Source organism: Lytechinus pictus, unplaced genomic scaffold, assembly GCF_037042905.1.
Source record: "Lytechinus pictus isolate F3 Inbred unplaced genomic scaffold, Lp3.0 scaffold_121, whole genome shotgun sequence".
NCBI classification, from domain to species: domain Eukaryota; kingdom Metazoa; phylum Echinodermata; class Echinoidea; order Temnopleuroida; family Toxopneustidae; genus Lytechinus; species Lytechinus pictus.
The window spans coordinates 44,550-65,892 of record NW_026974241.1 but is presented as its reverse complement, the minus strand read 5'-3'; the positions used below and the strand labels follow the sequence as shown (position 1 = coordinate 65,892).

General features: G+C 36.2%; 1 protein-coding gene across 2 annotated transcripts; it reads right to left on the bottom strand.

Moving 5' to 3' along the window:
• Window positions 1-1,405: 1,405 nt before the first annotated feature.
• On the bottom strand, window positions 1,406-14,701 carry LOC135158762 (excitatory amino acid transporter 1-like). 2 transcript variants are annotated; one of them, XR_010297524.1, is made up of 7 exons: window positions 14,664-14,701; window positions 11,406-11,728; window positions 10,246-10,479; window positions 6,334-6,528; window positions 4,879-5,013; window positions 2,832-4,424; window positions 1,407-2,581 (listed from the first exon to the last, which is right to left on the bottom strand). XR_010297524.1 is itself a non-coding variant. In XM_064115481.1 (6 exons), the coding sequence occupies exons 2-6, from the start codon at window positions 11,687-11,689 to the stop codon at window positions 4,226-4,228; spliced, it is 1,047 nt and encodes a 348-aa protein (XP_063971551.1). In that variant the 5' UTR covers window positions 11,690-11,728; window positions 14,664-14,701; the 3' UTR covers window positions 1,406-4,225. The 2 variants fall into 2 exon arrangements, 1 of the variants encoding a protein (XP_063971551.1); XM_064115481.1 differs by having other exon boundaries at window positions 1,406-4,424.
• Window positions 14,702-21,343: the final 6,642 nt, after the last annotated feature.

Genomic DNA, 21,343 nt, shown 5'->3' with positions numbered 1-21,343 from the left:
CCTTCCTGCATGAGCGTTTGCATCTATATTCGTGCATAATCTAATAATTTAGGAATATTGTTCATGAGCCATTGTCAACTTAAAGGGGAATCCAGCCTTGGCCATAAAATGTTGTGTTGGGAAGGAAATAAATAAATAAAACAGAATGGTGAAAGTTTGAAAGAAATCGGACAAGCAATAAGAAAGTTATAGCTGCATTAAAATTGAGATCACTAATACTATGTAGATTTCAAATTGGCAACTGGGTCAGTAAATTATGACAAGGGGCAAGGACAACTTTACTTTATTATCAGGGATTTGTGGTTTTCTCCTAAGTACCCATTCCCCTGGGGCAGTAATCTAATTATAACCAAGGTAGTATATTGTTTCATGTCTTCATGAAATAACAATATAATTTGAAATAAAACTTTTTGGGAAAAATAAAATTTTAGCCATAGTATGTATTGGAGTACATGGAAGAGTAGTCCTTGCCATACATCACTATGACATCCCATATGCGGCCAATTTGAAGTCTCCATGGGTATAGTGATTACCAATATTTACAACTTTTAAAAATTCATAACTTTCTTGTCGTTTGTCCAATATTGTTCAAACTTTCACCTATCAACTCGTCTGATTTTTCTTTTCCTTATAAAAACAAATTTTTATTTGGGTTGGATTCCCCTTTAATGCTCTTTCGTCTACTTTTATGTATATCTAGGAGTTATTTTTCGCTAGTCTCAACCATTTTTTGTATTCCCGTAAAGATTGTTGAATGTCAATGAAGAAACTATCTCCAGTTCATGCTGTTTGAATTATGTATATCTATTTGAATTGAGCACAATTTGGAGGGGGAATGAAATATTGGCCATTCGTTTGATTGCATACTAAATTTCGTTTTGCAGGCGGGGGAAAAGACTCCTATTTTTTGTGTGTAAATGCATATATTGACACGATGAAAAGTTTGAAATATCGCTTATTTGTGCAGCATTCGTGATACTGGTGAACTTCGTCCTACATTTAAATGTGTTTAAACTTCAAAGAGAAAAGATGAAATGTCAATTTTGGTCATGCTGAACATCGGTTTGTTTATTCAGTAGTGTTGTGTTATATTTTCCCTTTCAAATTATTGTATTTCGCCGTACTCTTCTTCTTCTTCTTCTGGAAACAGTACAGGCCACCGTCTGGTGTACTGTCGTACTGATGAAGTGCAATGTTGATCTATTTTCCAGTTAAATATTGATTTTATGTAACGATTCGACCAGGATCTTTTCATTTCATAGAGATGTTCTTGTGATGGCAACCAATATTCTGCTGGGAGTCAGCAATTCTACCTCATTAGGAGATTAACAACAACATCAACAACATCACCCAAATTAACAACCACAACCACGCCAATAATAACAAAACAAAAACATTTCTTTTTATACAGACATTTAAAATTATCCATACTTAATAATGAAAATAATCGTTCCATTTATAATAACGCTTAATACTTTCTAAGCTCATTATACAGTAGAGTAATTATAATAACATAATTAATATTCAGTATGAACCCTCTTAAACTTTAAAACATAATCCTGCACAAAGGCTTACAAATCAATAGAGAGGGTAATATCATAGGATAGCAATCATGATAATTAATTACATTAATTGGATAGAAAAAAAACGTATAAACATATTACAAAGGTTTTAATATGTACAAAGCTTACAAGAACTATGATTTTTGACGTCACATTCCCGAGATGACCTTAGTAATTTTTTATTCAATGATCATTCAAAATCTGTTTACAAGTCTTGTGCACAGGAGTATTGCCAAGAGAAGAGAGAACCAGGAAATTACAGATTGAAATGACAAAACCCCCTCCAACCCCCCCCCCCGAAAAAAGGGGCAGTCCCAAGATATTTTGATTAAGGGGCAATACGGTCAATTTTATCATACAAAGTGGTATTGAAATATCTAAACCTATATTTTGCCTTTCCTTTTCAATCTCTATCGCTCCCTTTCCTATGATTTTTAGATCATAGGGGCATTTACCTCTCCCCTTGCGGGTCCGGGTCCGCCCCTGCCAAAAATATACTCCTTTATGTGTTTTAGGTTTTACCAATGAGGAAGTGCACGAATTTTTCAGATGTCTTGGTTGCCAAGCATATAGCAGACTTGTAAATAGTTCGATTACATACGTAACAAAATCTAAATGAAAATGAGGGCGACATTTAGATATTATTTTGACACCTTATTGATCTCGGTGTCAAATTTTTTTGGTAAGAATTCTTAATCTGGTAATAACAGAAATAAGAGTTCACAATATTGCAGCAGCATCATGTTAAAATTGTGGGATATTTCAAAGTGTAAATTAACCTCAGATTACTTTTTTTTTTTTGGGGGGGGGGGATTTTTCACCAGAGTAGCATTTTGAGTTGTGCTATTAAAGGGATGGTCCGGGCTGAAAATATTTATATCTTAATACATAGAGTAGAATTCACTGAGCAAAATGCCAAAAAATTTCATCAAAATCGGATAACAAATAATAAAGTTATTGAAGTTTAAAGTTTAGCAATATATTGTGAAAACAGTCGTCATGAATATTCATTAGGTGGGCTGATGATGTCACATCTCCACTTTCTGTTTTCTTATGTTATTACATAAAATCATATTTTTTCATTAATTCATACTTGTGTGAATAATATATCTCCCTTATAATGAAATAAGTTGCAGCAATAAATATCTAATGCACTAAATCAGTTGTCAATCCAATTTTTCTAGTTCTTGGAGGAAAAAAATTGAATAAACCTAATTTCATATAATAAAATACAAAATAATAAGTGGAGATGTGACATCATCAACCCACGTAATGAATATTCATGACGACTGTTTTCACAAAATATTGCTAAACTTTAAAATTCAATAACTTTGTTATTTGTTATCCGATTTCGATGAAATTTTCAGCATTTTGCTCAGTGAATTCTACTCTATTTATTAAGCTATGAATACTTTCAGCCTGGACCATCCCTTTTAGGCTGAAAAACAACCCTACATAGAGATTTGGAGTAAATTGCGAAATATGTATATAGCAAGCTGCGATAAAACTATACGAAAGTACTAAAATATACAAATATACTCATCGTTATAGTATAATATATATATACAATATGAAACAAAAATGAAAGACATAAACGATAAAAAGGATGTAGGTGACCATGGTTCACAAAAGAAGATTCAATTTTTTTAGTAATTAACCTGTTGAAAAGCATGAAAAGTTAAAGCATTACAGGCGATAAAGTAATTCAGTATTTAAATGAAATAAAGTTCTGGATTTTATCATGTGCGTAATGCTCTCTTTGGAAAAATGCACTCATGTTTGGAAGAGAAAGAGAGAGGGAGAAAGAGAGGGGAGAGAGGGGTGGTCACTGGGTAACAGAAAAATAATGCATAAAATGCTTGATATCAATTTGTAGGTAATATCAAATTACATTATGCGATTATAATAAAACAAAGCACAGCAAAACTTTATACGATTAACCGTGAAAAAATAAAGAAATACAATATGCTTCAAAAAATTATAATACAGGAAAATTCTGAGTAAACATTTTTAGATTCGATATTGCGTAGACTACATTTGCTTCTCGAAGATTTAGACATTACTTTGAAATTTATGTCTAAATTATGAAAACAGTAACATTTTGTGCGGTTCTCGTGTTTTCAAAGGCCTCGTATTCTAATTTCCTATTGAGCAACTGAAAGTGGTCATTACGTAACAACAAAAATTTGAGCTCCATTCGTTACCTGTCGAAAGATGAGAAGTGATATTGCCTTAGAAGTTAAAATCAAATAGTAGAATGCTTTTGCTTTCGTATGAGAGCCAAGGGCGGAAATCTCTCCCCAAAGGTAGAGGGACCAAGGGCTGGAAAAAAAAGGTTAATACCCCAATGTAAGGTCATTTCGACCAAAATAAATTTGACAAGCAAAAAAAATGCATGTTTTATTTCGATTTTGAATGATGTAATTCTTTCCATCATAAAAGACTAAAAATAGTAGGGGGACATTTGATATTGTGTCCCCCTGCTATTTGGGGTAGGGGGGACGCGTCCCCCTGTCCCCCTAGGATTTCCGCCCACTAGAGCATTCTGAAATGCATTGCGTTTTCAAAGAAGGCCTACGAAACTAGAATGTAGAATGTAGAAAGTAGAATGGTTTGCACCAATTGGTCTTTGAACTCGAAATCGATGTCGGCGGGATGTCGGTTTACAAGCGTGTGTCGTCTCCGGAGATGTTACCATCCAGCATATCAATGGGGGTTTTCTTCTCGTTGTGGTAACCGTTCGTCAATGCTTTCTCCATATTCTCTTGGTCGATGCGGTCAAAGTCAGGTTTGGTGTACTTGTAAATTATGCCGCAACCGAACGAGTCGCCCTCTACGTTGACTGTGGTACGGACACGGTCCCTGTGGAAAAGAGGCCGAATAAGGACATGGTAACTTAACTTTCCCAATATTTTATTTCAAATCAATTACATTCATACATAAGGAGACAAGGGACTTTAAAACGAACCAAGGGATCGAATAACTGAAGTAGAGGGAGCGGTATCCCAATTAAAGTGGTTATTGGTAAATTGAGCAGGCACATTTTTTTTTATACAGAATCTGTTTGATAATTTGATTTGAACTCATATTTTGGTTGTTAAGGATCCATATCAGCATCACAATAAAAACGAACAAGTGTATAAGTTATTTAAAATGTTTCTGTTAAACAATAATGTAAAATAAAACACTCTTACAAATATCTGATTCATCTGAATTCTGAAAGCAAAAGACACCATCCAAAGTTTAAGATTTTTGTTTTGATTATTTCTACCTAATGCACACAAAGGAGAATATAAATCGAAATGACGTCACTTACAGAAACCAATCAATGACGAGGATAAGAGTGATGTCATCGGCTGGTAGACCCACTGCGTTGAGGACGATTACTAAGGTTACGAGACCGGCTTGTGGCACGCCTGCTGCCCCGACACTAGCAAGGGTAGCTGTGATACTGTGGGAGAAAGAACAAATTATTCCAAGAATATAAACCCTTGTCTGTGACGCAATAATCTCATAGCGCCCTCCCTCAGAGGATATAGGAATACGCGTAAACGGAGTTCGCCAGCTGCAGATCCCAAACGCGTTCAACACTGTAAAAACATATTGGGTAAAATTTTAACCAGAACGAGGGTAATTATGTGTCCAACCAATTTTGGGCAGTATTTCACCCAATGTGGGAAGCATATTGTGCAGTAAGGTTAAAAAATAAGCAGTAATAACGTTAGAATGGGCCGAATCTTCATCACACTTGATATATAAAAATGCCCAAAAGAAATGCGCAATGTTGGTTGGACACATAATTACCCTCACGGAGCATTTTCCCCAAATATTGTTTTAGAGTGAAGACAATTCCAAGATGTGTATGTCGTTGATCTCTTATTGTCCACGTACACTCAATGAGCAGTGATGAGTAAATCGATTCGCGTGCTGATAATATACCCAATACACTTTTTTTCAAATTGAACAAATTGATTGATTGATTGATTCTTTATTTCCATGCAAAAATAAATCGTACAACAGAAAAATATATTGACAATATCTCATGGTAAAATAACAATAAACAATCATTGCATGGGAGGGAACAGTCATAAGCACAAAGGCTTGAAAAGGACGCCCCTCAAATCTATCAATCATTCTTACAACATTGGATTGTCCTTTCTTTTTTTACAGGATCATTTAATTTCAAAGAATATTCAGCACTTTTGATTCATAGATCAGTTGGTAATGCATGCACTTTCACAGCGATCCCTACAAGCTTATAGTTACTCTGTATAATTCATCCATATTCACCAACGATAATCGTTTGCTGATCGGAACAAAAATGCTTAAACCAAATGGATTGTGTTTGATCCCACAATTTTGCATTCAATTCGAAAATACGCTTACAGTAACATTAATACCGTTATATTTTACAAGATACATATCGACTTCAGAGCCCTTCAAACTCTCAAGGAAAATGTATAAAGATTTTGTCAGAAAATCTGAACATTTGTTTGCAGTGAAGTTATTTGTCGTTGTTTCACGCTTTATGTATTTCGGATGTATGTTTTTTTATTTATTGTTTTTGTTTAAATAAAGTTGAAAGAACATGAACGTAAAGCATAAAAAAGCGGAATTAAATGGAGGGTTGATTCAATCGATTTATTGCACAGATCTTTTTTCTGTGATTAATCGTATAAATCTCACGTACGATCGATCATTATGCTTTATGTTACCGAGCTCATCGCACATAGGTTTCAAAATTGACCAATGAGAACATTCCCTTCCGTACCTGATGACGATGACGTCGACGGCGTCGAGGCTGTAGTCGTTGACCTGGGCAATGAAGATGGCTGCCACGGCTTCGTAGAGGGCTGTTCCGTCCATGTTAATGGTTGCACCAATGGGAAGTACGAAACGAGTGACTCTTTTATCAATCTTATTATTGTTCTCAAGACTTGTGATGGTTACGGGTAGAGTGGCCGAGCTATACGGGAGAAAAGAGACAAAGAAATAAAGGGATATATACACATATACATATACTATTTTTATAGTAATCACCCCCTACGATTTTCAATAAGGGAAGCGAGAAAGATGGAAAATTACATTAATTGTTCGGTTTCTGTAACTTATATAGCCTCCTTTGTTATTTGACTGACATTATTACTTAAGTCAATTATTTCCTGATATTTCTTCAGATTTTTTTTTTACATCTGGACTTTAAAAAGCAGTATATCAGTATATTTGCATTCATAACAACATCGGCCATTGTGGTGTTGAGCAAAATGATGACATCTTAAATCTTGCTTTGTAATTCAAAATGGAGGTGTGGTTACCTGTATTCAGGGGCGGATCCAGCTTTTTATAAAGGGGGGGGTTGGGGTGGTATGCGAGGGAGCGTAGCGACCGAGTCCAAGCGAGCAGAGCGAGCGAGGGGGGAGGGTGTGGGAGGGGGGTGTCCCCCCTCCCACAGTAGGGAAAATTTTTGAAAATCTGTGTGTGAAAATGGCGTTTTCTTGCATAAAATAGAATAAAATAAAATTACAAGTTTTAAAAAAAAGATAAGATTAAAAAAAATGGTCCCCGGATTTTTTTTTTGGGGGGGGTTGCAACCCACCAACCCCCCCTCTAGATCCGCTTCTGGTATTTGTATTAATAATTTCACGTTCACTTAACCGAGTAACATAACAAAGTCAAATATATCCCAAAGTAGGTCAATCGTAAATTGATAACAAAGTAGAAGAAAAGAAAAATTCGCACGTAGCTATAATACTTTGTCAAAAGTAAGTAAAAAAAGAAAAGAAAAGCTGTATGCTTGTATGAAAGGCAATCCTTTGAGACTTGTTTCAACTTAGTACATGTTGAAACAAACAGGTGACACGACATTTGCTCCAGCGACAATTGCTCCGGGCTTTATTTCGTCTAAGATATAGAGTTGGGTTTAGTGTTGCAGTAGGGGTTTATGTTAGGTTTAGGGTTAGGTTTAGGATAGGGTATAGTGTTAAATCCAGTGTTGAAGTTGGTCTTTCGATTAGTGTGTGGAGGAGCAAATGTCATGGAACCGTTGAAACAAGCTGGTATGCAAAATGATGAAGAGAACAGAAGACAATAAAAAATGCTACATAAAATATTAAACATTATAACCAATGAAGGACAAAAAGTAAGACAATCATAATACCAAATAGTGAAGAATAGAGGACAAAGAAAGAAGAGAGTGAGAAAGAGATATAGGCGAATTGGTGCAGGTAGAAGTGTAAGTAGCAATTAAGTTTTCGCAATTGCAAGAGGGGCGAATTCTACAACATGTTTAAGTCTATTGAAAATGGCTGTCATATCACAATGGACAGCTGAAAGGTCTTTGTCGAAAATTGGTGGACCGAGACAGCAGATCGTCTTGAGATTCGGAGCTGACGAAAAATTGCAAATGTGTCGTTTGTCAAGAGTCCAGGACGACACTGCTGTTTTGATTCACCAATTTTCGACAAAGGTTATGCCATGAAGGGCTTTGGACAATAGATTCCCAGCGTTCTAGAAAACGTCTGCGTAGTGTTGCGAAATCTCCCTAATAAAGAGAGGGGCAGGGATTTTCCTAAGTGTCACGATCATACAACCAGATAATATTAACCAGCAAACAAAGATTCCATTTTGACAGTAAAATCAAAATTAATACAGCCTTGTAGTACTGTATGTAAATACATTATTGTTTAACCCTTTCCTTGCTTCCCCGTGCTTAGTGAGGTATTTCAGAATCCAGTGGGCTCGGAGATGCTATATAAATAAATAGTTCGTTTATTAGGAATGAACCTTGGATATCGTATAAAAATGTACTGGATCTGTTTTTACTGCAATTGTGTAAATAAAGGAAGGTGAAAAACCGCAATGTATTCCGAGCATTCACGGTTTGTCGACTTTATAAGGTTGCGTTTTGACGGAATAATCATCGTTTGGGACGACAGCTCTCTGACAACAAAAAAAGTTTGTTTTTGATAATTAGATGACCATGATGACACAAAATAGAATATAACCCCAGATATTGCACCTGTCAATCTACTTTGACCTATATATTTGTTACGACTTATTTATGTTCTCTCTTTCAAAGGCGTGGATTTCCAACAAGTAAATATTGACCCTATCAACCAACCAGTTCCTACCGTGATCAGCCACCTAAAAGTCATCACGCCACCATACTTTGAGAATTAATAAAAGCAGCAGGTCAATAGAATAGAATAGAATAGAATAGACTTATATATTTACGCCCAGTTTACCGATTTCATTCACTCATTTTCAAATAGTAAATTTCATATTAATAAACTCCGGTCTTATAAACGTTTTCGACAGACTAAATTTAATTAGCACATTTGAAGAGCCAGCAACGTCAAAACTTCATTAGCAAACTTAAAAAAAAATTTACTGTGTGTTTAACAAAGACATTCTGTTTTGTGAAGTCTTTTGCTTCCAAAATGTGCAGGGACAGACGTCATCACTTGAAATGAATAACCAGCTCCATAACACTCGGAATTACACATTTTATACTATAGATGGCTATTTGGCACAATCTTCTTACTTAGTTTAGCAATGACATGCTTTTTATCAGGGCTCTGAAATCAATTTTAGAGTCTTTCTCAGACCGGATTCGATTTTACTAAATATCGAACCTGAGGACATTCGAAACAAAGTCACACATACACTTCCGAACTCCCCCTCCTCCGTTTATGTCGAAACTGTATATAATGGGCATATTTTCTATTGGTTTGTATAGTTGCGTTTTTCTCACAGAAAAAAAAAACCACCCATGATTTTGTCCGAATAATCTCATGAAAATCATGAATAAGGAATGCGGTAGGGTTCCGGTATGCTCAGAAGAATTATTTGATATGGTTGGTCCATGTTGTTGAATTGTTCACAGACCTACTAACCCTGTTACACATAACACAGTGTCACACAGTGTGTTCACATAGTGGACAATGTGAAAATATTATTCACACAGTTAAATGGTCAAATTTAGCAGTGTAAAAGGAATTTCACACTGCGGCTACCTATATGGTGTGGATGCTCAGTGTGTTGGCATAGTAGAGTATGTGATTCACACAGTTGTTGAAAATTAAACAGTATGAAGATGATCTTACATTGTGTTCTACAATGTGAACACACTGTGGAAAAATGTGTTTCTTTCCATCAGTAGGGGGAAGCTCTGTGATACCTTGGCTTACAATCAATCGTTAAATTGCAATGGCCAATTGAGATCAATGTCACATGCGCATTTTGTTCAAAACATTAAACAGGAACCAATCAGAAGTGTTCTTTCATATCCTTCGCAAACTTTGTGTTAACATGGTTAGGAGCCCCGGTGTCAGAAAGGATCCCGTCGTAATTTTGTAAAGTTCGCATAGCGACGTAAGGAGGATTCGAGAACAGAGAAAATGTATTGCCCGTCACGACAAAGAGCAACAAAGAAGTCTTTGTCGAAAATTGGTGAATCAAAATAGCAGTTCAGGCCTTGATTCTTGGACAAACAATATATTTTTCGTCAGATCTGAAACTTACGACAAAACTACTGTTCAGAATGATCATTTTGGGGGGCAAAGACCCCGAGCTGTTCTATGTCATTTAACGAGTATTATCAATACATTTACTCAGTTCTGGAATCCTCCGTACGTCGTTGAGCGATGACTCGCTTGAGTGAAAACCCTGAGGACGATCTTACCTTGATGCGGTGGCAAAGGCCGTCACCATGGCTGGGGCCACACCCTTGAGGAAGGTGAAGGGGTTGGACCGGGTGAAGATGAGGTAGAGGAGCGGTAGAATAATAAACCCATGGATGAGAAGACCCAGGATGACAGTGGCGGAGTACATCCCGATTTGTTGGAAGACCAAGGCCCAATCATCCATACTGAGGATCTTACCAAGGACCAGGAAGAATACTCCAATGGGGGATAACCTAAAGAAAGAAGTTTAAGAGTAACTGCTATCAACATGATGAATCTTGACACCGACAAAAGAAAAAAAGAAGGATTTTTACAAAGTACTGTATATATTTTGTTACTTAAACCTTGTAGGAGATAATCTACAGAAAAATATATGAAAATACACCCACAGGAGATAACCAAAGAACGAAGTTTGAATGTATGATTATTCAACTATCGACAACTAAGACATTAACGTTTTTTAGCACTCACTTTGCAGACGCTTTCTGCAACGTTGAGAATCTATTGAAAATGCCCGTCAAATCGCAATGGACAGCTGAGAGGTTTTTGTCGAAAGTTGGTGAACCGAGACAGCACCTCTTCTTAAGATTTCGGACTAGACTAAAAAATGCAAAGATGTCGTTTTTTCAGAGTCCAGGACGACACTGATGTTTTGATTCACCGATTTTCGACAAAGGCTGTTTGTCATTGAAGGGCTTTTGACAATAGATTCTCTGCGTTATAGAAAACGTCTGCGAAGTGATTACTAAAATGCCAAGACGGACTTTAAAAAGTGTATATTTTTGCACCTTGAAGGAGATGCCTGTATACGATTAACGAATTAAAATTTTCATCTTTAGACAGTGAAAATAATGATCCTAGATATTGGCAAATGGATTAAAATTGACTTTAAGAAATATACATGTATAATTTCAGTACTATAAACTTAGCTCATTTGTTTTATCCTCTGAAATATCTTGGATCATCTTTTCCCATTAATATGATATGGTGATAACGTAAAGTCCTATGGCATGACGTAAACGAATTGTTGAGATGCCAACTGAATGAAAGAAAACAATGGTACATATAGAAACAAAATAGGTGTCTGCATAATTTTGCTGGATTCTATAGCTGGATCCGCCACTGTACATGACGATAGATCACAACTGTGATCACTTACCAGATGATATAGCCGACGATGACCATGACGCATTCCATGATGGACTCGACCACGGCCTTGAAGGGTACCCCCTTCTCACCAAGACGCCCGAGTACAGCACCAAACACGCAGGAGAACACGACCAGGCCCAGGATATTGGACTTGTACTCATAACCCCCACTCGAATACACGATGGTGATGGGACCCGTCATCGTTGTCGAGTTCATCATCCCCGTGGTATTCATCATGTCCGTGGTCATCGAGTCCGTCATCATGTCTGTGGTCTGTGTCATCATCGGCATCATCGTCGCTTCGACAACCTCTGTAATCTGCCGTGTCTTGTACTAAAAATAAACAAATTGGGGGATATATTGCTCAGGTCAGGAGAATAGGGGTTTCGGAGAGCTGTTACCCCTCCCCCTCAAAACATGAAATAAAATAGAATGAGATTTATAATAAAATTGTGTATTTGCCCTTGAAAAAAACCTCCCACCATCCTACAGCAGCCAATAACGCGCAATTTGGAGACTTAAAAGTTTGATTTGGAATTGAACGTAATTTGAAAAGGAGGTGATTCTGGACAAAACTGCAATTTAGCATATCAACCTGATTCCCTATGGCGTATAACACACGTACTACTACGCCAAGAAAAATCTTGAAAAACCTTCCCAGGGCCATGAGCTAAAAACAGCTAAAAGTAGATTCGGTTTAAAACACACATTTCCTGTCATAATCGTTTCTGAGCAAACCTGTTCGCCAAAATAATTCAATCGCGAGTTTCCCCGATATTTTAATCAGTTTGTCTTTTTCTTGCTAGAAATAATGTGGTAGGTTTTTACCGGGTTAATTAAAGACATGTCCGCTACTAATTAATTACTCATTATTTACTCAAAATTACTCATATTTAATTGTCTTGTAACACACGTTTCCTGTGGAGTATCGATAAAGTCTAACGTCTTTGTACAAATCATTTTGTTCTATTCATTCTTTTACATAGGGACATACTTTAATAGTTGATTCTAAATGTTGATACTTCATCATAATTCGATCGAACATGTCACAATTTCATCATCTCAAAATAGATTCAGGGTATTAAAACATATATATCTAAACTAAAATATAAAGCATTATTAGCGATATTAATCATAATTGTAGTTATTTCAAGAACTGCCAGCTGTTAGATAAGAACTGACAAAGTTAAAATTAGGAGGGAAGCAATACTATCATGAATACATTGTTAATTTTCTTAAAATCGAAGTATTATTTTCTTCCTTTAATGTACCCTTTTCCTATTTTTCTTTTCTCTTTTGTTTCAATTATCATCCAGTATTTTCTTTCGCTTTTATTTGCCCTTCTTATGTAATTTCTTTGTTCTATTTCCCTTTTCTTCTTGTACTTTTCGTTATTTTCATGTTGCATTTTCTTGATATTCTTTTTTTTATTTCCCTCTTCCTTCTTCTTTTTTCTTCCTTTACTTCACCTTTTCACTCTTATAACTTGTTGATTCTTGTTTACGTAGAGCACAAAAATTGGCATTGAGTAAAATGGGAGGAAGTTCTCCATAACTAAATTTTATCGCAAACATTACCCCTCCAAAAATATAAAATACAGGCCTATTGATGAAGGTTTGAGAAAATCCATCAAAGATTTTAAAAGTTAATAGAATTTCAATTTGTTTATCTGTGACGTCATCTGCAAACAGCTTCCAATGTATCGTGAATAAAAAACATCAATGAAATGTAATTTTCTTTTCAAAATTGAAAATAGGTTTTATTGTACCTTCAAGTGTATCAACAGAAACAAAATACCGCTCTTGAAAGTAAAAAAAAATAGTCGTCATGAACTACTAAAAATATGAAATCTATGTATTTTACAATACATAACATATTGGGCATCTGCTCGTATATGACGTCACAAATAAAAAAAACATGATCCTGATAATTTTGTTAATTTTTAATGGATTTTCCTCAAACCTTTTCCGGTATTTTTTTGTAGAAACTTTCGTCAGGATGAACTTCCCAATCAACAACCTAGCAGATAATCAATCAACTTATAATTGGATTAGCAAATACCCAGGACACATGTACTCTTATTTGCCCTTAACTTGCATGGACATAATACTATCTTGCTCCTTTTTGGATTACTATTTTATGGAATATGATCCATGCCATTAACTCGGATCAAATTCATATCCGATGTATTTCTTTGCCATTTATTGATTCAGATATTTTGGATTTACATGTCATATCGTAGTTACATGTATATATTCCAGCCGCTTAGACACGTCAAATTCAAAGTTATATTTGCGCTCATGGGCTTGTTGTGTCATTCATTCAAATAGACGGGTAGATAAAGATATATGAAAATTAATTCAAGCATTATTAATTATATCTATTGCAATATTGTTACGATTTTTTAATGGGTAACCCACTGGCGCACATATGGTGTGGGGGGGGGGGGGGTTGGGGGCCATGGCCCCTAAAAAGTTTCCCCCGTCTAAAAAAAATGAGAATAGATGGAAAGGGAAAAAGTGACATATTATATTGATTTCTGGATATTATGTCGAAATCTATCAAAAAATAATATTTTGGTTAACAAAATATTGCTCCCTCGCACTTTCATCATTCTAGAACTTTTGCTCCATCCACCATATATCCATATCTGCCCCCTCAAAATGTTTGGCTCATTACTGCACTGAGCACCCGCCCCCCCCCGAAATATTTGTTTTAAAAATGATAGGCAAAGTCAAGGGAAATCTGACCTACAAAGAAGAAAGAAAAATGGAAACTGATCAAATGACACTGAGTCAATATTTGCTACCTTGAGTTGACTTGTATCAAATTATTAGCGTTTTTAGTAGTGAGGTCTCGCCATAGACAAATTGATTCATAGAGGTTTATTATATTCATTTCTTTTTTTTATTCATAAAATCTCCACACAAAAAAGTAGTAATCATAAGCAAAGAAGTAAGCAGAAATGCGAGCGACCATTTTAAACAAGACAATTAAGCATACCAATTAATCACACTTTATCGAGAGTACGTGATAATTTTTTCCACTATATTATTGACCTAAAGAAATGTAGGTAAATATAATGCAGTTGAAAATAAAAATAACTGAACGAATAGAGAAATGAAGGGAATAAATTAACAGAATAAACAAAAGATTTAAATAAACAAAATTGCATAAAAACGCAATGAGTGAATGAAGAAATGAATGTGAATCAAACAATCAAACAATCAATTCAATCGATCGGTTGATTGATTGATTATTGACTTACAGTCCTGAATGTTGCCTCGATGATATTTGGCGGGAACATCATTCTGTTAATGGATAAAAAAGGTACAACAAAATCATTAATTTTTTTTCAAATGGAGAAACAGTGTGTAGATATTTTTTTTTCGAATTTTACCTCTTTTCTCTTTGTATTTAAAAGAACTATTCCTGGCCTAAAACTTATCAAAGTTGTTAAATTTGTTGCATATATTTTGGACATGTGACTACAGAGGTGCTCGGGACTGGATCACACTCTAATTTCATTTATTGGTGAAACAATGATCGAGCTACCTCGCCCAACACTGTAAAAACGCTGTTTAATATTTTAAGTACGTTGTTTAAGCCCATCACTGTAACAACTATTGTTTAAACTGTTTAAACAATTAAAGAAAAGTTGTTTAAAAAGTTAAAACTGTGATTTGTCACATCCTACTTAATTCACTAGTCAGTGACATATCGTGGGCGGCAACCTCTCTCTATGGAAGACACCTTTCCAGAAGGGGTATCTATTCTTCCCAACCATGCTCTTTTCATTGATAACATTACTGAAAACATGACAGGTGTTTACTCATGTTGGAGTGAGAATGAATATGGACAAACAAAATTTACAATCAACATGTTTGTATTAGAGGAAATATCAGGAAATAATATATAACCAAGTTTAAACCTTTTCAGCTATGTTAGCAAAAAATTGGAAAGACACACTACCATATTGGAATGACTATCCTGCATGCAGTATTGGCAATACTATCATTAGATCAAACAATGTAATCTTTTCAGTAATGTCAGCAGTTATGTCATTCATTTTTATTTAAAAGAACAATACATTTTGGCATAGTGTGTTTGATATCCAACGGGTTAGTTCTGCATACAGGCGTATATAAAATCCCCTGATAATATCCAGCAATTTCTTTAAGTTTCGGAAAATTTTACGTTAAACTTTTGGCGAGATTGGGTGAAATTCGGGTTGTAGATGGGCGCCATTTCCAGGAGGGGGTGGGGGAGTTGGAGGTCCTGATTACCGAAAGAAATCGGTACCGATTATTTACGTCCGATAACCATGAGTCATGCAAGGTATTAGTGCATGTTCCTCATTCACCTCAGTTATATTTTCTTTCGTCATACCCAGGGGCATGCAGATCCAGTTTTCATGTAGGCGGAACTTTTTTCATTCTGATTTTCCCCCGATAGGCCGCCAAAATCTGATTTTAGTTGTTTGTTTGTTTGTTTTTTAGGGGTTAATCCTGACTAAAAGACTGAAGCCTTAAGTACGCCTTAGCTTCATTCTTACAAACATGATAACGGTTATCCCTTGAAAAATATCATGCTATCACGAAGTGCGAGTTCCAACTTTTGGATATTTCATATATTTAGACCAGAAAATTGGGCAAATTTGGGCAGCTTTTGAAATCATGAACGATTCAACTATCCTTCTGAGCGCGAAGCGCGAGGTGAAATATTTAATATACCGGTCTGCAAACGGACCTGTTAACAAAAGCGGTGGAAGCGGAAGGAGGAGCGGGGGCACATCTCTAAAAATGAAAGAGAGAAAGAAAACATTTTCATAAAAATCGATGATTCTACTCCCACGCTTCCCATGGCTATGTCTTTTTCGGGAATTTTCACCCTTCATAATGCAATGTTGTAAGGAAAATTACGAATATACTTATAGGGGTGAAAAGACTGGAAATACAAAATATTGAAGGAAATAGATTTGAATCTGAAAATACGCGGAAATTTTCAAACTCACTCTAGAAGGGCCGTCTGCACCATCCCGAGTTTTCAAATTAGCGCGCTATTTCTGATCCGGCAAATTATCCCGATCTGAAAAATCTCGAGATAGTTGGCGGTGGAGACGCAATTATCGCGCTAGTTCGTAGGATTAATCTCGAGATTGCAATCCCAAGTCAACTCGGGTTTATTTGCAAAATAGCGCGCTATTTTACGAATTATCCCGCTAATTCGTCGGTGCAGACGCACTCGAGATTGGACTCGGGGTAATTTATTCATGACGTCAGTCCATAATGCAATTCGCGTTCCACTTCCGCCTTGGTCAAAACATAAACACGTGCGAAAGTCAACTTTATACATGCGAATAGCGTTCATCAATTGCCTAATAAGCAACGATGGTGTCCCACCAGTGAATGGATTTTGGGAGAGACCAGACCGAAGGGGGAGGCGCTCATCGACGATGGTCATATTCAATAACAACACTGACAGCAGTGTTGTTTTATTCCTTCGCAAAATGTGAGCAAATAGCATTTCTTTCCTCCTTCTCTCCCTCTCTCTCTCTCTCTGTCGTTGCCTCCTACTCCGCCATCATATTTAACGAAGAATACATCACTTCTTCACTCGCTGAGCTGAGAGGATTGTTGCATAACACCGGTCGAATTCGGCGAAAGTGCTAGTGAAAGGAGTACTCGCGGGAAGTTATTCAAAAGCGCGGGCCGTTGAAACTCCAAGATCCGAAAGTGCGCATGCTCGTAACATCGGGCTTGTTGCCTCGCTCGAGCAGGAATCGCTCTTCTTGCGATGGTGGAGACGTAGACGGGTCAATATATGGTTTGACCCGGAACAAATTGCAACAAATGATTTTTCAACGGTATTTTGTACTATTTGACCTCAGGAATAACATACTAAAAATCTACCAAAATCCGCATCCGGGAAAGTGGTTATTTTTAAGATGTCATCCAAGATGGCCGCCATTCACTAAAAATTGATATAACTCACTCATTATCCACCCTAGAATCATATTTGGGTTCATATTCCATGGTCCAATGGGTAAAATAATTTATTTATACAAGTTAGAGTGAATATTAGCACTCCAGGGTACCAGGAAAATCCAAGATGGCGCCCAAAATGGATGCCGTAGTCTAAAAACTCCACAATTCATCTATTACTTACTTAAGTGGCTTTAATTTGGTTTCCATCCGATTGTTTTAATGATGAAGTAGTACGTCGGGACAAGTTACAAGGACAGCCAGTGGTCTGGTGTGTCCAAAAATTCAAGATGGCTTCCAAAAATTGAGTTTAAAATGGCTGTTAATCCTTAAAATGGACATAGCTCATATCACATCAACCTGAGAGATATGATTTTGGTGTCTAGACCATGGTTTCAATTGTCAAATAATACATTGGGACAAGTTACAAGGACAGTCAGTGGTCCAGTATGTTCAAAAATCCAAGATGGCTTCCAAAAATGGAGTAAAAAATGCTGTTGCTACTTAAAAAAAAACCAACAAAGTTTGTTCAATATTCGGGAATATGATTTTTTGTGCCTATACCATGGTTGAATGGGTCAAATAATAAATTGGGATAAGTTACAAGAACGATTGGTGGTCAAGTATGTCCAAAAGTCCACGGTGGCTTAAAAAATAGTATCAATTAGCCGCGATGGTATTTAAAAATGGACATAGTTCATGTTTTATTCGTCAAGGGCATATGATTTTGTTGCCTATATCATGGTTTCAAAAGGCAGAAAATTAGTTACAAGGACAGTCAGTGGTCCAGTATGTCGAAAATACAAGATGGCTTCCAAAAATCGGAGTCTAAATGACTGCTGTTACTTTTAAAATGGACATAGTTCATTTAAAATCCACCTAGGAGATATGATTTCGGTGTCCACACTATGGTTTCATGGTTAAAATAATACGTTTGGACTGGTTACATTGATATGCAGTTGTCCAGTTCACCTAAAACACAAGAGGGTTTTTAAAGGAATCTAAAACGACTCATATCATTCAATAGTGGTCAGAGTTCTACAATATTCATCTGCAAGAAATAATGTTGGTGTCCAAATTGTGGTATGAAGGGTCAAATGATACATTCAGACAAGTAAACAGGATGGTTAGTACTCCATTTTGTCAAATAATCCATGATGGATTCTAAAATTTCATCAAAATGGGTGCTGTTACCAACTCATTAAACAATATGATAACTTGTCCCCATGCATTTAAGTGTAGGCACCAAGATTATTTCTAACAGGTAGATATTTTATGTAACAGTAGTCACTTTAGAACCCATTTTTTAAGCCAACTTGGATTTTAAGGCAAAATGGATAGCTGCATATCATGGTAACCAGTCCCAAAGTATTGTTTGGCCCTTGAAACCCTAGTGTAGACACCAAAATAATATCCCCATGGTGTATTTATAATGTTCTACATCCACTTTTAAGTAACAGCAGTCATTTAAGACCCCTATTTTTAAATCCATCTTTGATTTTTGGACATACCTGACACCTGACTGTCCTTTCAACTTAACCCAAGGTATTGCTTGACCCTGTAAACTCTAGTATAGACAGCAAAATCATACCTCCAAGGTGTATTTATAATAAACTATGCATACTTTTAAGTAGCAACAGTCAATTTACACCCCATTTTTTGGAAGTAATCTTGGATTTTTTTTTAAACAGACAACTGACTGGTCTTGTAACTTACCCTAGTGTATTACTTGACCCTTCTAAACAATGCTTTTAACACCAAACTCATATTCCCCAGACAGATATTAAACAAACTATGTCCTTTTATAAGTAACATCAGACATATTTTTACTCCATTTTTGGAAGCCATCTTGTAATTTTTGACATACTAGACCACTGACTGCCATTGTATTGTCCATTTATATAATTTGACCCTTGAAACCATAGTTTAGACACCGAAATCATATCTCACAGCGGATTGAAAATGAGCTATGCCACTTTAAAGTATCAACAGCCATTTAAGAATCAAGTTTTGGAAGCCATATTGGATTTTTGGTCATACCAGACCACTGACTGGCCTTAAAACATGTCTTAATGTATTATTTTGGCCCTTAAACCAGTGGTTTAGATACCAAAATTGCATCTCCCATGCCGATATGAAATAAGCTATGTCCGCTTTAAGTAGCAGCAGTCAATTTAGAATCAATTTTTGGAAGCCAACTTAGATTTTTTGACCGACCAGGCCACTGACTTTCCTTGTAACTTGCCCTAACGTATTAATTGATCCTTGAAACTAGTGGTTTAGACACCAAAATCACATTTCCAGGCCGATATGAAAGGAGCTTGATCCGCTTTAAGTATCAGCAGCATATTTCTAATACCATTTTTTGGACGCCATCTTCGATTTTTGGACATACCATAGCATTGACTGTCCTTGTAACTTATCCTAATATATTATTTGACCCTTGAAACCAGTGGTTTATACATCAAAATCACATATCCAGGCCAAAATGAAATGAGCTTTGTCCGCTTTAAGTATTAGCAGCCGTTTCAGAATCAATTTTTAGAATCCATCTAGGATTTTTGCACATACCAGACCACTGACTTTCCTTGTAACTTGCCCCAATGTATTATTTGACCCATTTAACCATGGTATAGACACAAAAATCATATTTCTGGACATTGAGCAAACTATGTCGGGTTTTTTTAAGTAGCAACAGCAATTTTCGACTCCATTTTTGGAAGCCATCTTGGATTTTTGAACATACTACTCCACTGACTGTCCTTGTAACTTATCCCAATGTCTTATTTGACCATTGAAATCATGGTCTAGACACCAAAATCATTATGTCCCAGGCGGATATAAAATGAACTATGTCCATTTTAATTATCAACAGCCATTTTAAACTCATTTTTTGGAAGCCTTCTTGGATTTTTGGACACACTCGACCACTGGCTGTCCTTGTAACTTGTTTCAATGTACTATTTCACCTTTAAAAGCATTAAATAAAAAACTAATTTAGATTAATTGTGGATTTTCAGCCTACGGCAGCCATTTTGGGCGCCATCTTGGATTTGCCTGGTACACTGGAGGGCTCATAATGCATCCTAGCCTAAATCAATGTTTGTACCCCAGACCATGGAATATGAACCGAAATAGTATTCTAGGGTGGATAATGTGTCAGTTGTATCCATTTTCAGTGAATGGCGGCCATTTTGGACGCCATCTTGAAAATAACCACTTTCCCGGATGCGGATTTTGGTAGATTTTTAGTATGTTATTCCTGAGGTCAAATAGTACAAAATACCGTTGAAAAATCATTTGTTGCAATTTGTTCCGGGTAAGGCTATTTTTGGTCGTATATTGACCCGTCTAACGGGGTTTCTTGAATCTCGAGATTAATCGCGAAGTGGGCCGATCGGGCTAAAATCTCGAGATTGAGCAAACTCGGGATGGTGCAGCACAGCTCGGATTTCCTCATTTTTCTCTTCAAACCCCCTCATTTCCCACTTATATATATTGGAGCAAGATAAGAAAAAAAAGAAATGTGAATGAAATAAGGGGAGAGGAATAATTGGAAAATAAAAAAAATAAAAATCATTATATAAATATAGAAGTTTCGCTCGCGCTTCGCGCTCGCATTCCCTTTTCATGGAGATAATCCTTTCAAGAGAACTACATGGAGCTTTAAATATCACATTTTAAAGTAAATATACACAAATAATTTTGCTCGCGATTCGAGTTTTCATTCTTTTGTTTGAGAAAGATTTTCATTATGTTCATGCTTACAAAAAAGTACTGATTATCAAACATTTTCAGCTCGCACTTGTGCGCTCACATTATTTCACAAGGCAAATTAAGTGCTTCGTATTCTCTTCATGAATTACATCATGGTCTAAATTAAACCTGACTTCAGAATACGAGCCATTTGTATGTTTTTTATATTTACTGTGCTCTTTCCTGATTCTTCAATGGTGAAGACAAT

Coding starts and splice junctions, on each gene's coding strand:
- LOC135158762 (XM_064115481.1), bottom strand. CDS start 11,689: ATGATGCCGATGATGACACAGACCACAGACATGATGACGGACTCGATG. Junction 10,480..11,405: donor ATCGTCGGCTATATCATCTG/GTAAGTGATCAC, acceptor TTCTTTCTTTAG/GTTATCCCCCATTGGAGTAT. Junction 6,529..10,245: donor GCCTTTGCCACCGCATCAAG/GTAAGATCGTCC, acceptor TCTCCCGTATAG/CTCGGCCACTCTACCCGTAA.